The sequence below is a fragment of the Balaenoptera borealis genome (genome assembly GCF_965194805.1).
Source record: "Balaenoptera borealis genome assembly, chromosome: 9".
NCBI lineage: Eukaryota > Metazoa > Chordata > Mammalia > Artiodactyla > Balaenopteridae > Balaenoptera > Balaenoptera borealis.
The window spans coordinates 61,625,695-61,644,881 of record NC_138873.1 but is presented as its reverse complement, the minus strand read 5'-3'; the positions used below and the strand labels follow the sequence as shown (position 1 = coordinate 61,644,881).

General features: G+C 37.7%; 1 protein-coding gene across 2 annotated transcripts in view; it reads right to left on the bottom strand.

Moving 5' to 3' along the window:
- Nucleotides 1–202: 202 nt before the first annotated feature.
- The window catches only part of GPR63 (G protein-coupled receptor 63), a 48,780-nt gene continuing 29,795 nt past the window's right edge, over nt 203–19,187 (bottom strand). Inside the window, exons 1-2 of one of the 2 annotated variants that reach the window (XM_082405274.1) lie at nt 10,300–17,224; nt 203–5,783 (exon numbers count right to left, since the gene is read on the bottom strand). In XM_082405274.1, the coding sequence (XP_082261400.1) occupies nt 4,374–5,633 (1,260 nt within the window). In that variant the 5' untranslated portion in view covers nt 5,634–5,783; nt 10,300–17,224 and the 3' untranslated portion in view covers nt 203–4,373. Of the gene's footprint in view, nt 5,784–10,299; nt 17,225–19,187 lie in introns of those variants that run through there. The other variant, XM_082405273.1, reaches the window with a different exon arrangement.

Here is a 19,187-nt window from a genome sequence, read left to right as displayed (position 1 = left end):
CAGTGACAATCCAATTTCAAATGACTTAGCAGGAAAATTTTTATAACTCTCCTAGACAGAATGTCTTAAAACTGTCTCTTAATACTGATAGTCTTTTGCCAAGTTTCATTTCATCCTTAATTACTCTGAGAATTTCTAAAACTAGAATACACATACAGGCTTTAAGAGCTAATTTGAAAATAAAAACCCAAAGGAAGCAGGATTTGAAACTAAACTCAGATTTTAATTTAACAGAAAGTATTATTCATGACAATTTTTTCTAAGATAAATGAAGTAGTCCTTTTAAAAAAACTTCACTTTTAGAAATGTTAAACATTTATTCATTTTCTTATTGGGAGCTCTTTTCCTGGTTGTAATAAGAATATGCACAAATAATCATGCATTTTGATTTTGAATATTGCAACCCAAAATTCAAAGTGGTTTTTTCATATAGGTTAGGTACTATTGTAAAATAAATTAATTTTAATTACAAAGGACTAGTACCAATATATATCTAAGAACTGTATTACCATTTACTTGTAATAACAAACATGTGCTTTGATGTTTTCATTTATTATTATAAAAATCGAGTTTTCAATGAAGACTATGGTTGTGAAAATAAATTTGAATTAAACAGTCCTTTAAACATAAACTAAAAATCATGGAAGAATAAAATGTCAAGCAAGTGAACATTTTTCCTGTGATATATACATAAATATTGTCATGTAAACAAAAGCAAAGATCAAGATTAAGTTAAATATCCTTGTCAGCAACTGAAATACATAGATTAAAATGGTTATTTTATTTTCTTCATGCTTCCACTGAACACAGCTGGCATAAGCACAGCAATAGGAATTGGATGAATCTTTGCATTCCCCTCATACGCTTTAGGAGGATACATACAATAAAGACACCTCTCTATGAGAAAAGAAAATATTAGAGGAATCAGACTCCTGAAAATCATGACTTTCAAATATTAAGTCACCTTTTTTGCCCTTCTGTGAAACTACATCGTTTATCAGAATTTTGCCAGTTGAAAGACCGTAAAGCTGACACTGGCGTGATCCAGCACTAACACGAGTGGCAGCAAATTAGGCACAACGATACACAGATTTTCCTCTCAATGCGGATTATCCATGCACTAGGAGATAATGGCTTCCAACACAAAACAAACATTTTTTGGATAAAACAGACAATATTTAAGTGGATATATTTTCCACAGGAGTGTTTCTTTGAAGTATGCCCCAGAGACCACTTGAATCAGCATCAGGCCAAATACTCAACAAAATAAAAGTGTGCATTTGTGGGCCCAATCTCAGACCCTCTGGGGGCCCTGGGGATCTGTACTGTTAACAAGTCCCCTGGGAATACTTAGACACAAATTCATATGAAAGTCTGAATATCACTCTTGCAGACTACTGGGGATTTCTTTTGACTCTTTCTTTGACCACAAATATTTCATTATCTCTTTCCTGCTTCTTACTTATTCGCCAGAAGGAAAAACAAAACCAAAAACATTTCTGATTTTGTCAGCAAGTGGTGATAACTAGTAGTGGTATTTTTTTTTCCCTCAAACAAATATAGAAGAATAGGCAACATATGATACTGCACCTAAATTTTTCAAAGGTACACCACAGTACTTTTTTTTTAAAGCTTTCAAAATGTATACATAATAAAAACGTTCAAAATGGTTTGTAAACTGTCATCTGATCAAGACGATCCAGTGTAAAGAGAACTGCTATTCAGTGTGGTTGCTGAATTCTCACAAAGGCCCCTCACGGTTGTCTTTCACAAACACTGAGCCTCTTAGCAGGCACCCCAGAGCTCTCACCAAACGATGCACTTGCCTACCAGGCAGCATTAAAGTACCTAAGGATTGCTCATAAAAATAGAACAAAGAAAACAAAAGCTCAGTTTCAACTCCAACCACAAAAGGAGTCTCAAGACCTACTGCCGATATGTAAGATGAATACAGATCATGCTGACTTTCCTCAGAGAAAGTCTAATTTCAAATATACTTACTAATATCTGCCTGAAATCTACTTTATATTGAAAGTGGAAAGCATGATACACTTCAATGTGCTACTAATATCTACTACAGTGTTTATGTTCTATAAGATCCCTATGGATAAAAGCAATTTTACCTGTGAATAATATAAATTAGAAACCAAAGAGGTAGGCAAGTATCATCAGAAGATGATCTCAAAATAACATGTTGAATAACATGCTTGAATCCCAAAAGAGAGGTTAACTGGAAAATGAGTTCCAATACCATGACAACTGCCTCAAGAGCAGGGTTTCCCAGGTCTTTCATGATGACATCCACCTTCCAAAGTCCTGACTCCTGATATGGTGCCATATGCTCTTCAGATATTCAATTTTAAGAAACATCTAATGAAGTAAAATGTAAAAAAATAATACTGGAGACCAAAGAGTGAAGTTGACAACAGCTGGGCTCTTTAAAAATCTCTACTCTCACATTAGAGTTGGACAAGACCTTGAAGATTCATCTAGTCCAACTCTCTGGTTGTACAACTGAAGAAAAGAGGCTCATTCCTCACTGGTCACAAAGCACTATAATTCTGAAAACATGCTATAAATCCAAAAAGTGTTCAAGGTTAACTTGCCTATTTATAAAGCCCATGATGTAGCCAACAGGCTACACTTTCAGCACTTATGGCCATAGTCTGAAGCCCCATCCCTGGGGGATGTTTTTTAATGTGTTCCCATGATTAGAGAGAGAAGGGCACCAAAGGCCCTGGTTGCACCTGGGGTAGGGGAGAGGCAGAACATCATCAAGAGAAAAATAATTTGAAACCCCAGACCTGCCTTAATGAAAACTTGCTCTAGGCTCAGACCAGGGCTTATCTTCACCTCTTTACAGGAGACACACCTGTGAGCACATTCACATTCTTCAATAGCCAGCTCTGCTCTGGGCAAGCACTGGGGCAACAATGCTGTTCTGCCCAGAACATTGAGAAATACAGCTGGACAACTGGAAACATCTAAACCCACAGGGCAAAGACCTATATACAGCTGTATTTAACTGCTCAGTAACTGTCACTTGTTTTGCAAACCAAAAAATTGCTTTATTTCTTTATACCCTTACTTACCTAAGATTTTTAGTTCCGCTCTAGAAAGGTAGTTATAAATGATTTTATTTTTTCTTTTCTATTTTCCAGACTTTCTGTAATGGTTTCACATTTCTTTTGGCAATACAAAAAATGAAGCTATTTTTAAAAAGAAGGTTTTAGTCTAAAAGAAAATGAAAGGATACACATAGTTCCCTCTTGACTATGAAATGTCCAGACCTGAACTTGAACGAGGTGTCCGTGTGGTACAGTAGAAATGCTGTCTCAGGACTCGGACAGATTTTTGGATCCCAGCTCTACCGCTAACCTTGGGCAGGGTTTTAGTCTCTCTGAGACTTGCCTTCTTCATCTGCAAAAAGGAAGAAATAATACTTCCCTCACGGGGTGCTGTGAGGATAAAATGATGCACAGGGCCTGGCACATGGCAGACGTCTAGTAAATGGTGCCCCTTCTCCCCACTGGACTCAGAGAATCCTTGGGTAAAAGGAATCACCACAGCCCACACCAGCCACAGCCTCACTGCATCCCATTTAAATTTGCAAGGCTGCTCCATCTCCTCAACTCTGCCCTACTGCTCTAAAGAATCACTATTGTGCTTAGAAAAAGTTCTTCATTTTTATGTTCCCTCCTTTAAAACTGTACATACAGACAAAACATTTTTAAAAAACTATCTTCCTAGAAATAATGCAATGTTTCCTAAAGCACAACATGTCATATATAAAAACAATTCTGAAAAACATGACTGAATTAGTTTGTACATTGTTTCTTAAAGTGCACCAAAGTAAATATTCATGACCTTTAAAATGTCACTAACCCCCTTGGGTTATTTTTTTAAATAAAACTAAATATTTATCTATGGAGATGTATGTAGTTTTTGGCTCCAATGTGATGGCAAAAAGCAGCAGTGTCTTCCAGAAAAAAATAATTGATAAACTCGACAAAGCATATCTTAGCAGCATACAGAATACCTACAATGCACTGTAACTGCAGGCTCAATAAAGCACAATCCTGATTCCTACTAGAAAAACAAAATCAATCAAAGGAACAGAAAACCATCTCCCCACCCTAAATCAGGGATTTCTCTTGAACCCTGGAGGTAACACGTGTGATCACTTCCCTATTGTGTATCCTTGGTAACAGACTTATATAACTAATCACCATTCTTTCTTTACACTGCACACACACACACACACACACACACCCTATGAAAAACAATATAGTTTAAGTGGAGAAGCCACGAGAAAAAAATTCAAAGTCAGATAAAGAACAACCATCACCCAAAACGTCAGGCAGTTCCAATATTCACACCACAGTCCGATGTTCCCCACACACGTAGACAGCACTGGGGCGTATCCGTCGCCTTGTGTGGCCAGGGAGCCGTGGCAAAAACTTGAGGGACTTAGGCATCATGTCCAGGCAGGCGTCATGGAATTTCTTAATCCTCCAGTAGTAAATCAGTGGGTTCAATGCAGACTTGAGGTAGCAGAGCCAGAGTAGACAGGTGCTAATCTCAAAAAAGTTGTGTTGATAGTAAAAGTGCTTGCTGAATGTTGCCACAAGGCTGTAAGTGGTGAATGGGGCCCAGCAGCAAATGAAGACAGCAAAGAGAATCAAAATGGTTGTGAAGGCACGTGTTTTAAAGCCCATGTCAATGCTCATCTGGAAGGGTCTCTGTAGACTCATGAGACCCAGTTTGCTGGCCTGGCTGAGGCATATACCTTCAGGGTAGCTGTGGATCCTCAAGGCGTTGTGCCGAAGGGTACTGAGTATGCCCATAAACGAATACAGTATCACCAGGAAGGGTAGGAAGAAAGAAATGAGAGAAATCAAAATCACATAAGCCTGGTAACCCGGATTGGTTGTGTACCCAAACACACACTGCGGGGCTCGGGAAGGTATCTGCAGGTCAGGGTTTCCTACTGCCAAAGGAAAAGCTACACAAAAAGAAGTTGCCCAAGAAACTGCAATGAGAACCTTAGCCCTATATGGATTTAGCTTATCCTGCCTCTGGACTATAATAAGAAACCTATCGATGCTAATGATGAGCAAGATGGCTACTCCTTCTATCACAAACAACCAGAAAAACATAGCAGATACCCTGCAGAAGAATCTCCCAAAAATCCATCTGGTGGTAAGAATGGTGACCAAGGCAAAGGGCATGTTCAGAACTGCAAGCAACATGTCTGCAAAAGCCAGGCTGGCCAGGAGGATGTTAATGGCGGAGCGCATGGCAGCTTTTTGGTAAACCATGAGGCAAACAACCAAGTTCCCAAGAAAAGACACAAACAGAATAAATATCATTATAGCAGAAAGGATGATCTGGAGAGGCAAGTTTAGGCTCTTTAAAACTGCTGGTGTTGGGGGCACAGCTGTACTATTCAGTGTCAAGGAACTCATCCCGGTGGGAGCCATGGTTTCAGAACTGTATCTAAGCAGCGGACCAATGTCGGGATGCTGGAACGGTGGAGGGACCGTAATATTCATGTTGGCGCTTTCATAAACTATGAATGTTGTGTTGGATGCCCCAGTATGGGACGCAGTCAACACCGCAGAGAAGACCATGGTTTCAGCAGGATGGAAGGCGCCGGCAGAGATGTAGGTGTTCTTCAAGCATTTCAACACAGAGCAGCAGGATCATGTTTCATTGATGGGCTTGGAAACACACTCTGGAAAACGAACAAAGACTTCCATCTTCCATAGGAGTCCTTTTGCCTGAAAACAAGCCCAAAACACAAAAAATGAATGGGAATGAGTTTTGTAAATAACATTTGACTTCTTACTGTTCATCATGAAGGACCAGTTTTGCGCTTTTTTTAACACTTTAAAAATATTTAAGTCTCTATCCTAGTCATCACTAAAGTACTGTTGTTCTGTTGTTTCATTTTTAGTCAACTACAATGGAAATTTCATGACATTCATGTATAAAGTGAAAGGGAAAAGAATGAAAATGTATTACTGCCTTAAAGGCAAAAATTATAACTTTACAGTTAATTTTTCTTTTAAATTTCCAGGAGCAGCATAGCCTCTCCACAGTCACTATTAATACAGATTTTATTAATAATGGTTCTCCTGAGAGTATTCTTGATAGCTCTTTGGTACAGGTTCATATTCCATTTTTACATTAGCACAAAACTAGTTGGCAAAGAACCTTGAAATCAGTATCCTATTTAACACATGATAATCAGACACTTTTGCTTTAACACTTTCACAAGTAGGAACTAGGTTATTTCTAATGAAGGGTCTGAAACAGTTTCCTGGCTTTCTATTTTATTTGTAAGTGTTTCTTCCCAGAAATCCCACCACATAACTACTGGAGAAGTTATTCAAGAAGAGAAGAAAAATTATCTGTAAAACGTCTTGGTCATATTTTTAAGACTTCCTTTCTTTTCTAAAGCTCTCTTTGCTTCTCCTATTCTCTCTTCTTTCCCATGCACCCATTTCCACCCTTTATTTTCTGATACAAATACTTCTATCTTCTCAATTTCTTCTCCCTAAGACTTGTATGTCAGCAACTTGATAGATGTCAACCAAGAAATAAAGATGGGGATTCTAAAGAAGATGACTAGGAAAATATTCAGGCGTGAAGAATGCATTCTAGAAAACATTTCGCTTTCTCGCTCCAAAAAGTTGATCACCTTTCTCTTATCCTAACCCCCAACTTCTTAATTTCTGTGACCCTGGAGTTTTCTGTAAAGGACTTCCCTAATCTACTATCTTCCTAACCCACTTTTGTTATGCAGGTTCTTATTCTTTACTGGAGAGCTAACTTTAATCTCTTTAATTAGAAAGAACTCTCTTTGGATTTCTGGGTAGATTCCTTTAATAAATCCCTAAGATTGAGGGGGGTGGTGCATAGTAGTTTAAGACAATGCTGTAATTTTCTCATTATATGAATTTACAATTACTCATTGATCTTAGGGGTAAATGCTAAAAGTTCATTTATTCATTTCCTATAGTATTGAGGGTAGAAGCATCCCATTTACGAGACCCAAGATCCAGCACTGTAGCCAAATCGTGGGCTCTCTACCATACTCGTATCTCTCTACAATCCCCAATTTGTGGTCCAGGGCTAACCTTATGAAGAAGGAGAATATCCGTCTGTTTGTTCAAAATATTAACTGTACTATACACTTTCACTGTTATAGCTTAATTTCTTTGTCTCTACTAGATGTTATCCATCCTCACATGTTCACTTTGAAATGCAAAACATACCTGGATAAGATGCCCCACTAATCCAGTGACTCCCAAACTTTATTAACCACAAAGGGCCAATGGGAAAAGGGGCAGTGGTAGCTTTACACCATAATCACCACAAGTCTCTTTATAACTACCTAAATATACATACAAATGAGAATAAAGACTGTGCTTACTACATAAATCAGCCTCAATACGATTCTATCTCTAGAGAAAAAGTATAAATGTGTACCTTAGGCAAATGTGTATATTAAGCCTAAGGTAACAGTGACAACTGTGCTTGACCAAGTAAACAAACATATCCACCCTGAAGGTAGCACACACTTTAAAACACTTAGTTTTCTCGACCATGTTGAGGAACTAAAACAAAAAATGGAACGGAGCCAAAACAAAACCATAATTTAAAAGATGCTTTTTAAGGTTGTTACATGTGTGTATATAGTCACAACATTTTACTGCCATTGTAAAAACTTCTAACTCAAGTCACTCAATTATTCGTCCATCAAATATTTATTTCAGAGCCTACTATGAGCCAGGCACTGGAGAGACAGTGATGAACAAACGGTGCCTGGATTTCTGGTTAAACAGGACCGAACCACCACCTCAAGATTACACTGAAATGACAGTAAAGGGATTTTTAAAAATAAAATGTACAACTCAAAAGGACAAGAAGTATGGATAAAAGATACATCAATAGATAAGAGATTTTTTTAAATGTTTCAAAGCAAAAGGCAGATGGTGGTGTGGTAACTGAACAAAGTAGAACAGAGAACTTTTTATCTTCAATACTTCCACAGAAATATGCTTAGAAGAAGCTGAAACACCCTGTAGATCCCCAGAGAAGCTCTGGATTAGGAGGTACCAGTTACCACAGTTAAGTGTAGGTGTGGCTGAAAACTGGGAAATTGAAAAATCTATACACAGAGCCATCGGAACCCCACTCCAGGCTCGGGGGTCTTCTCCTCCAGCAACCACATGAAAGCACGTACTCCTGTGCCAGTAGCCCAAGTCCCTGGCACAACTGAACCTGATAAGCACTAAACTTTAGCATATTAGTGCAGGGCTGAACACAGCAGGACTGGATGAATGTCTGCACATTCAGCATGAGAACCTAGCCCCCATCTCCACCCTGTTCCCAGATGGCCAGCAGCCAGGCATATGCTACCATGCAGGACTGAAGGACTCGTCTTTTCCAGTAACTTAAAAAGCCCTAGAGGAAAAAATTCTAGATACTAACATTTGATGGTGTCCCAAGAAAAATGCCAGCTTGGTGCCCAGTTATCCTGGATACTGAAGCCCACCCACTATCAAGGCCAACCCACACACACAGAGCTTCCAATCAGTTTTTCAGTGCTCATTAAATAGAAATGGTAAATTTTCCAAATATATAAAGAATCTATAAAAGGACTAAACAAAAGCAATGTTATAGTTAAACATTAAGGAAAAGAACTGGAATCTCTAATAACAGGGAACGTAACATACATGAACTTAATAATGCCTTTGCCCTGGTATCTGTACATGCTCTTCATTCATTGTACTCCTGGCTACCAGAACAGAAATATTCTCTGGCCTTTCTTTTCTCACTGTAAAGTGTAATAACCAAAGCAGAGCTTTTGAATACTCATTGTAACTATGTTGAAAGATTCTTTCCTCTTAGGCATTCTCATCAAATACCACTGTGACTTGCAGTTTCTTTGAATTTCACAGAAGACTAAATAAAAGTTTTATACTTAAAATTTGTATTTCCAGAGGAAATGGGACAGTAGCAACATAAGAACAGTAGAAAATTAGCTCAGGTCAGTAATATTTGCTTAACAGTCCTAATGTTTAATCTAGGCTAGTCTTTATTTGCCATTTGTCAGAAACTCTTATTACATATTCTAAGTAAGAAAAAATTAAAATTGTATGTGAAGGTACATATATGTGTATATATTCATACACACATACATATATACACACACATGTATGTACACATGTAAAACTCATGTATGGCAGAAGTGATTGAATTTATGATTCTTTCTCTTGTCTTATAGCAGCTACAGAAACAACATTGGGGCAATCAGATTAATGATACAAGTAAGTGTTTTATGTTTGGGGTATGCCAGAATGTCACAATTACTGGGGCTTCACAGGCTGGAATGGGCAGTGGAGGTTGTAGAATTCCCCTGGTCTTCGTCCTTTAGTCTTATCTGCAATTCCAGTGCTTTAGATATTTGTTTCAATTCTCTGAAAAAAGTATATGCTCCTAAAAGGCAGAGACTGATTTTATAAATCTCACTGTCCCCTATGACTACTATGCTTTGCACACAGACAATGCATATATGGTAAATTATATTTATTTGCATTATGCTTTGTCAGATCAGAGAATTTCTTTACTCATTTTAATAGTTATTTATACATTATATGCACATAATTTTGCTTAAAAAATTATCAAAAGAGTTTTTCAATGGCAGTCAAATCCTGTACTACCCTTCACCATTCCACTTCTGTTTTTAGAGGTAGTCATTTTTAATTATTTTAAAGGTTTTTATCAAACGTACTTATTCTTTATATATCTAAATAATATGAAGAATTGCTACATTTTGATTTATCAGTATTGTATATTACATCCTGATTTCCTAATTAGGATAAGGGTTTAGCTGCCATAGCACCTCCTAACTTACTTTTCATCCCTTCATACTACCAAAATCTTTATTTGAAAATTTTGAATTATAGAAGTTAGTGTTTCTATTAATGTATTTAGGCTAATAGTATATTTACTGATAAGCTAAAAGAATGTTTTCTTTCTTGTATAAATTTTGGATTTCCTAGAATTAATAATTTACTTTTTATTTTCAATTTTTAAAAATAACTATCAATATTTTTTACCTGCTCCACCTGAGAGATTTTATATCTAGAAGTATTATACTTTGGAAGGTCAGATTTATCAACTACATTTTTATCTTGGAGTCATTCTTTTGGCCTCATGTCCCTCCCTGAAGTGATACACTTCTCTCTGTTACAAAGATGCCAGCCAGAAACATCTCTTTACTACCATCTTGGAAATCCTCCTTTCTGCCTTGGGCTCTTGGCTTCCATATTTCCTAGGTCCTTTGTCTTTCACTTCACTGCTTCCTTTGTTCACTTCCTTCTTTTCCAGGAACCAATTGCTTTTGAAGAAGAACACAAGGGAGGTAAATTTTGAGTCCTGTATGTTTGAATAAGTCTTTATTTGTTCATACTAATTGTCTCAGTTTAGAATTCTCAGCTGAAAATAATTTTCTCTGAGAATTTTGAAGGTGTTGTTCTACATCAGTGGTTCTCAAAGTTGAGGGTATATAAGGATCACCTGGAGCACCTGTTAAAATACAGACTCCTGAACACCACCCCCTGAGTCTCTAAGTCTGTGGTCGGGGGTGGCGCCTGGAATTTGAATTTCAGGAGGAGAGAAAAATTAAACTGAGAACTTCAAATTCCAAGCTCAAGGATTAGATGAAGATCCAGAAAGCTTCTTCAACAACAGTGAAAGAAAACTTTTATCTCGTATTGCCCCAGAAATGGAATTTCTGAAAACTAAATCAAAGTCTAATCCTATGGGTGGCAATGTTACAATGCAAATTGAATTCCCAACCTTACAGAGACTCTTCTGTTAAAGTTAGGGCCTGGTGGGGAAGGAGTAGGGGCCTGAAAATTGGGATGAGGGTATATGGGGATTTTGATGAAGCTGAGGCTTAGGACCTTGTGCTGCAGTCTTCTTTGCCAATAGTAATAGCTTTTCCTCCCTTGCCTAATGAGGTTAGCTCTCTCTTTGCCTGAAAAATCAGTAAGGGCCTCACCTAAGATAGCATCTTGCAAGGGACTTTTGCCCTTCCTAATGACCCTGCCCCATCTACCTCTCTTGCTTCTAGACGTACGACCAGAATCAAGTCCCAGCAGAATCCAGTGTGAGGTATAAATTGTGACCTAGAAAGAAGTACCATTTATATCAAAAGATATGCAAGATAATTCCAATTTACATAGACAGAAACCAGGGAGTATGTATGGAAATGGATGCTGAGGGTATTGAGTCAGCTTAGAAGGAATATAATGTTAGATCAGATCAAATTTATTGATATGGGCACACTAAACCAAGATTCTGGATTCTCTGTGCTAGCTCAGATGGCTGAAAATGGCTCTAATAGTATGTTCAGTTGGTTGATGGAAGCCTGGTCCCAAAGGTAACCTACACTACATGAAACTGAGATGCCATAACTCCTTGTTAGAGAGGGAACTATCCAAAGACTTCAGCATATAGGAAAGTTGAACTGGATTTATCATGTAAGACCTGCTCACCCACTTATAACTATATCACTTGGTAGGATCCAGAGGGCACTGCCTTCACCAAGTCTTTGAGAGATACATTGGTTGAAAGGACCACCAGCATCCTTGAAGATCTCTATACTAGCTACTCTCTGAAGACCAGGAATGACAATGGGCAATGTTGCCATCCAAGAAATGGGTTCCTAAATTGAATGGGGATGATAGTATCTCAGAGTGGCAGGGGCTCAGTGACAGTACTTAACAAAAGATGAGGTGAGCATGATTATCAAAATGGGCAGCAAGCAAAAGCTGAAATCAGACTAGTCTGACCTGCAGAGATCACTGGTGTTTGATCATGGTGTTTCTAAGAGAGAAATAGTTAGAAAGCTACCAAGTGCTACTTGATCTGTATAAGCAGCAAAGCTATAAAATAGAAAAATGCAACTCCTCAATCAATTCCCAAACTTGAGCCAGGACACAGACCTAGAACCTCTTGTATTCAAGGAAGCCAGGCCCCTTTGAGGAAGGACCTTGCTACACAGCTATAAATTTATACTATAAATCTTCCAGTCTTCCCCCAAAAACCTGCAACCAATTACCAGGGTATACATTGAGGAAGGGGAAATAATCAGAACTTTGTGGGATTGTTAGATATGGCTCTGAAATGACTCTCATTCCTGGAGACCCAAAATGGTACCGTGTTCCACCATTCGGAGTAGGGGCTTATAGAAGTCACATGATTAATGGAGTCTGTGCTCACTTCCAGCCACCACTCACCCCAGAACTCATGCCATCATTATTTTCCCAGTTCTGAAATGTGGAGTTGGTACCGACACACTCAGCAGCTGGCAGACTCCCTCACTGGTTCCCAGACGTGTGGAGTTAGGGCTATAATGTAAGAAAGCCCAGGTGAAACTCCTAGAACTACCTCTACCTATGAAAGCCGGAGACCAAAAGCAACACTTTGTTCCTGTAGAGACTGCAGAGATTAGGGTCATCATCAAGGACTTAAAGGATGAAGGTGATCATTCCTAACACATCCACATTCGACTTGCCTATCTGGCATTAGAGAAAACAGATGGATCTTGCAGAGTGCAGATGCTGTACCAGATGTGATTTCTTTGCTAGAATAAATAAACACACTCCCTGGCATCTGGTACACAGCTATTGATTGGGCAAATTACTATTTTTTTCTTTATATGTGCTAGCAAAGAATGCCTGAGCAGTTTGGCTCCAGCTGGCACCCTACTACGCTACCTCAGGGTTCTATCAGCTCTCCAGCACACTCTCATAATCTAGTCCACAGGGACCTTGACTGCCTCTCCGTTCTGTAGAATGTCATGCTTTCCATTACGTGCTGACTGAGAAGTAAGTAGTAACTACTCTATACTTGGTAAAACACAGATGTGCCAAAGGTGGGGAAAGATTACTTCAAAAATTTGGCCTACCATCTTTGTAAACTTTCTAGGGATCTTGTAGTAGGTCAAGATATCTCTTTCTACCACTAAAAAATAGGCACAGTACTTAGTAGGCTTTTTGGATTTTGATGGCATCATATACTTATTTGGGTATGTTATTCTAACCCACTTGTTAAGTGGCTTGCAAAGCTGCCAAGTTTGAGTGGGACATTTAATAAGAGAAGGCTCAGCAACAGGTCCAGAGTGCCATGACAGCTGCTTTACCACTTGGGCTACATGACCCAACAGCTTCACTGGTGTTTTAAGTGTCTGTGGCAGATAGGGGCTGCTACATAGTATGGCATTTGGCAGTCCTTCTATAGGTGAATCACAACCTTTATAGGTGAACAGAGACCTTTAGGATTTTGAACAAAGCTACAGAGCATGAGCATTTCATGTGAACAGGGTTATCTGACCTTCCAAAGCCATAAAATTGGGTATGCACAGAGCTCTTCAACCTTAAACAGGAGAGGTGAATATGAAATCAGGCCTGGCAAGTCCTATGAGCACAGTTAGGTTAACATAAGCAAGTGGCTCATATTCTCATAGCTCTTATTCTTGCTACACTGATCCTCTCTTCAAATGTCACCTGTGGCCTCACTAAGACGAGTTCCTTATGACCAACCAGTTAACTAAAGAAGAAAAATTCAGGCGTGATTTAGAAATGGTTCTATACAATATATTGGTGCCACCCAAGAGTGAAGAGTTGTAACACTACAGCCCCACTCAGGAGCCCTTAAGGTCACGGCAAAGGGAAAACTTCCCAGAGGGCAAAGCTTTGAATGGTATATAGTCATTACTCGGTATCCCAGGGGATTGGTTTCAGGACCCCCCACGGATATCAAAATCCAAGGATGCTCAAGTCCTTTACATAAAATGGCATAGTATTTGCATATAACCCCCACATATTTTCCTGTGTACTTTAAATCATCTCTAGATTACTTTTAACACCTAATACAATGTAAATGCTATGTAAATAGTTGTAAATACAATGTAAAAGCTATGTAAATAGTTGGTGTGCATCAAACTCAAGTTTTGCTTTTTGAAACATTCTGAATGTTTTTCCAAGTGTTTTCGACTGGCCGTTGGTTGAATCTGCAGATGCAGAACCAGCAAATACAGAGGGCCTACTGTACCTGGTTGTTCATTTAGAAAGAGACATGTCAGAAGTACTGATCTACACTCATTCGTGGACAGTAGCTGATGGTTTGGCTGGCCATATACATGCTCACCAAATAGCAACTTCATAGATAAGGAGCTAAATAATCTGGTAGAGAAGATGATGCATTCTACAGAGGTCAACCAACCTTTTTCTCTACTCTTGTTCTTCTCAAAAGGGATTATGAACAAAGTGGCCATGGAAGTACAGATGGAGGTTGTACACGGCTCAGCAACATGGGATTTCCACTCACCAAAATGAATCTGGCTACAGCCACTTAGTACTTAATCTGACAACACTGAGGCCAAAACTTGACTTAGTGAATATGGCATCATTGTCTGGGGCACCCGCCAGCCATCTGGTGGCAGGTTGATTACATGGACTACTTCCATCATGGAACACTTGGTTCTCACTGGAATACACTCATATCCTGGATAATTTTGTCAAATTAAACTGTCAATCATAAGATCAGTATGTTTAATATCTGTACTTCCTTTCTTTCACAGAATATCCCATATGTATACAGAGAAAAATAATCAGAAAGCTAAAAATCTCTACCTTTTCAGTTACACATTTGGAATAAAACAGTGGCAATTCAAAAACAAAACATTTAGAATTTTGTTTTTAAGTACGTAGAAGCATATCAAGATATTTAGTCCATACTCAAAGCAGGAATTTGTATTCTTAAAAGAGGATAACTTCTTTTCTCCTGAGTTTGTCTAGAAAGTAGAGTGTGAAAGAATGTCTTAAGCTTTTTTAATATATATAAATTAGCTTTTTAAAAATTTCATAGCAACTCTGAGATTATTACTATTATAATCCCCGTTTTAAGTGTGAGGAATTAAATACCAACAAACTAGATAATTCAGAAGAAATGGACAAATTCCTAGAAACATACAACTTACCAAGACTAAATCATAAAGTAATAGAAAATCTGAACAGACCAATAATGAGCAGGGAGATTGAATCAGTAATTTAAAATCTCCCAACAAATAAAAGCCAGGACCAGACGGCTTCACTGTTGAATTCTACCAGACATTTAAAGAATTAATATCAATCCTTCTCAAACTCTTCCAAAATACTGAAGAGGAAAGGATACTTCCAAACTCATTTTATAAGGCCAGCATTACCCTGATACCAAAGCCAGACAAGGATACTACAAGAAAATAAAATTTATAAGCCAATATCCCTTATAAACATAGATGCAAAAATCCTCAACAAAATACTAGCAAACAGAATTCAAGAGCACATTAAAAGGATCATACACTATGATCAAGTGGGATTGATTGCTAGGATGCAAAAATGATTCAACATATGCAAACATTAACAGAATGAAGGATAAAAATCACATGACCATTTCAATAGATGCAGAAAAAGCATTTGACAAAATTAAAGACATTTTCATGATAAAAACTCAAAATAAATTAGGTATATAAGGAATGTACCTCAACATAATAAAGGGCATATATGACAAACCCACAGCTAATATCATACTCAAAAGTGAAAAGCCTTCCTTCTAAGATCAGGAACAAGACAAGGATGCCCACTCTTACTACCTTATTCAACATAGTACTAGAAAGTCCTAGCCACATTAAAAATATAGACAAGAAAAAAAATAAAAGGCATCCAAATTGGAAAGAAAGAAGTAAAATCATTGCTTTTTGCAGATGACATGATCTTAGAGAAAATCCTATTAGAACTAATAAATAAACTCAGTAAAGTTTCAGGATATAAAATCAACGCACAAAATCAGTTGTGTTTCCATACACTAACAACAAACTACCTGCAAGAGAAATTAAGAAAGCAATCTCATTTACAATAGCAACAAGTTTAACCAAGGAGGTGAAAGATTGTACAATAAAAACCATAAGATTTTGATGAAAGAAACTGTAAGAAGACACAGATAAATGGAAAGATATCCTGAGTTCATGGATGGAAGAGTGCTATTAAAATATCCATACTACCCAAAGTTATCCACAGATTCAATGCAATCCCTATAAATGCAGACATAAAACCATACCACACAGTGGTTATGAGAATTAAATAAGATAGGTTGCAAGAGGATTATAAAATACAAAGTGCCATCAAAATACAACATATTATAACCATGATCTTTCTACAGCACTTCCAACTATTTTATGCAATTCATATCTTTATTGTACACCTTTGTGGGAGTAAAAACTTGTTCAGCTTTTTGGAGGGTAAACAGGAAGTATTTTTCAATATCAAAAATAAACAATTTAAACACTGTCTGGAATTCCACATTATAGAAATAAAAGCAGAAACATGAAGATAAGGATATTTATTGCAGGATTATTTAAGAGTGAAAAACTAGACCCTTTCTAAATGATCATCAATAAAATAGTAGTTAAATGAATTATAGTACACACAAGCTATCACAAACAATAAGCTAATCCATAATACTGACACCAGAGAATATTCACAAACACTGAGTGAAAAAATCAACTTGCAGAATGACATACAACATACTCCCAGTTGTGTATGTATGTAGATGTGTGTATATATGTGTGTATGTACATGTAAATGTATATGTTTAAGCAGACAAATAGAAGAACATACATCAAACTAACAAAAAGGATTTCCTCTCTAGTGTGAAAATAAGGGTGCAAAATATATTTTCCTTCTTTACTTCTGGCTTTTTAAACGTTTTTTTCACATCAAACCAATACTGATCTTTATTATTCTGTGGAACTTTCCTCACTGTTTCCTATATAAAACAGGACGCAGGACGCAGCCTATCTTCTTTGTAACCTATCAGCCCTAACACAAAGCTGTGTACTCTAGTGATGCTAAAAATGCAATAACCATTTAGAGCACCCTTTAACCATGGAGAAGAGAAGCAAGCCATCTAGTTTGTGGATCTTCTTGACAAACTGGGCCCAGTGAAGGCCCTGGGTTCAGGCTTCTCAGGACTCCCAGCAGACACCTCCCACCTCCCCGGGTCCTAGCTCACTGTACACACTCTAAAGGGTGACCTTGAGTCCACTGAGCCCAGGCTGCTGGGAAGGTCGAGAAATTAAAACAACTGCTGCTGTTCTAGAACTCTTCTGTCCCTTAAGGAGTGAAGTATACACATATTTCGTCTCTAGTAAAAACCAGCAGAGGTCGGGAATAAAGACACAGACCTACTAGAGAATGGACTTGAGGATATGGGGAGGGGGTGGGGTGAGATGTGACAGGGTGAGAGAGTGTCATGGACATATATACACTACCAAATGTAAAATAGATAGCTAGTGGGAAGCAGCCGCATAGCACAGGGAGATCAGCTCGGTGCTTTGTGACCACCTAGAGGGGTGGGATGGGGAGGGTGGGAGGGAGGGAGATGCAAGAGGGAAGAGCTATTGTATATAGCTATAGGGAACATATTGTATATGTATAACTGATTAACTTTGTTATAAAGCAGAAGCTAACACACCATTGTAAGGCAATTATACTTCAATAAAGATGTTTAAAAAAAAAAAAAAAAAACCAGCAGAGGACTAATAAGATAACCAAAGTGTTCTAGCAAATTCATAACTGGCACAGTAGAATAAAAACAGGTGAGAATTTGAAATACTGGCCTTACTCAGACTGTCTGCTTTTGTCTTGAGCAAAGTGAAAATCTAAAGGAAAGGAAAATGCCTAAGAGAAGAAGCACTCATATCCTGGGTTACTGAGCATCTCTCTCCCACTCTGGGCCACAGACAATGCTGGAGGAGGAAAGGCATCACACCACTGCCCTTCTCTGATACTCACCACACTCTCAGCCAAAAATTTCACTTGGTCTCAAAGGATTCCTCCCTTCACCCGTATCTTTCCTCTCATTCAGGAAAGAAATGAAATTAATGCTAAGAGAGGAAAGAGACCATGCACCACACATAAATCCATCTTCTTTACCTATAGTGGCCCTTAATACTTGTCTAGAGATTCTAACTAGAAACGGGGAACGGTAGACAAAGAACACACCAGGACGCAAATATACTCAGTCTACTCTTGAGTTCTCTAGGGGGAGCCAGAAATAAAGAAGCAGGCATTTCAGCTCAGAAGTAGCCCAAATTTTAACTTGATTTCATTTTTACAAAAGCAATCATCTTTATTGGGCATTCTGCTTTAAAATTTAGAAAAACAGTCTACAAATAAATTTATATCACTTTAGCAATGTCTATTTTTTTGGGTTGAATTATTATTTTTTGTTTTATCTGTACATAGAGTAAAAGGAAGCTTTGAACAAACTAACCAGAGGAAAATATTTAACAACCAAGTAGAGTGGATGGGGTAGGGGAAGGCTTATTTGAAGTCATTTTTACAAAGAGAAAATCATCATTGCATCAAAATCTCACTTATTTTCAAGGTATATCTAACTTAAAACCTACATGCAATAAAGCTAAAGGGAAAAAAATGCTATGCGCACATTTTAAGTATGAACCATAGCAATGTTCTATATTTATTAACACTGTTCCATCCGTAATATATTTCTAATTCCAACCAGAATACTCACCACAAAAAAAGGAAGAATTTTTCTCATGAATGTTCAAAGGAACATTTAGTTCTTCCATGGACATTTTAAAAATTAGATTATTAAGCATGAGGATTTATTTGCATTCATGTTACTTTTCCCCACAATCACCAAAGAGAAATTAAACTAAATATCAGCAAGGGCTTTGTTTCAGAGGAAAATAGTCTAAGCAACTGCTGATGACAAAACTGAAACTCAAGGGGCAAGAAAGCTCAGCATTTAATAGAAAAGTAAATTAATTATAATTAAAAACTGGGAAAATGTATTTTTTAAGTGGCTAATAGAAGATTAACCTTCTGGAACCTTTCTAGGAATACAAAAACCAACAGAAATGATGAGCCCCATGGGTGATGGGTTTTGCTCATCTCCTTTTGTCTCCTATTTCTAATTCTTAGTCTTTGGCTCACATTCATTAGGTCGTTGTTCTGCTGAGAAATCTTTACCTGCCTTGAAACTATTATTGGGGAAAATGCAGGCCAATTTAATTTCATCAGCCTTTTTGAATAATTCAG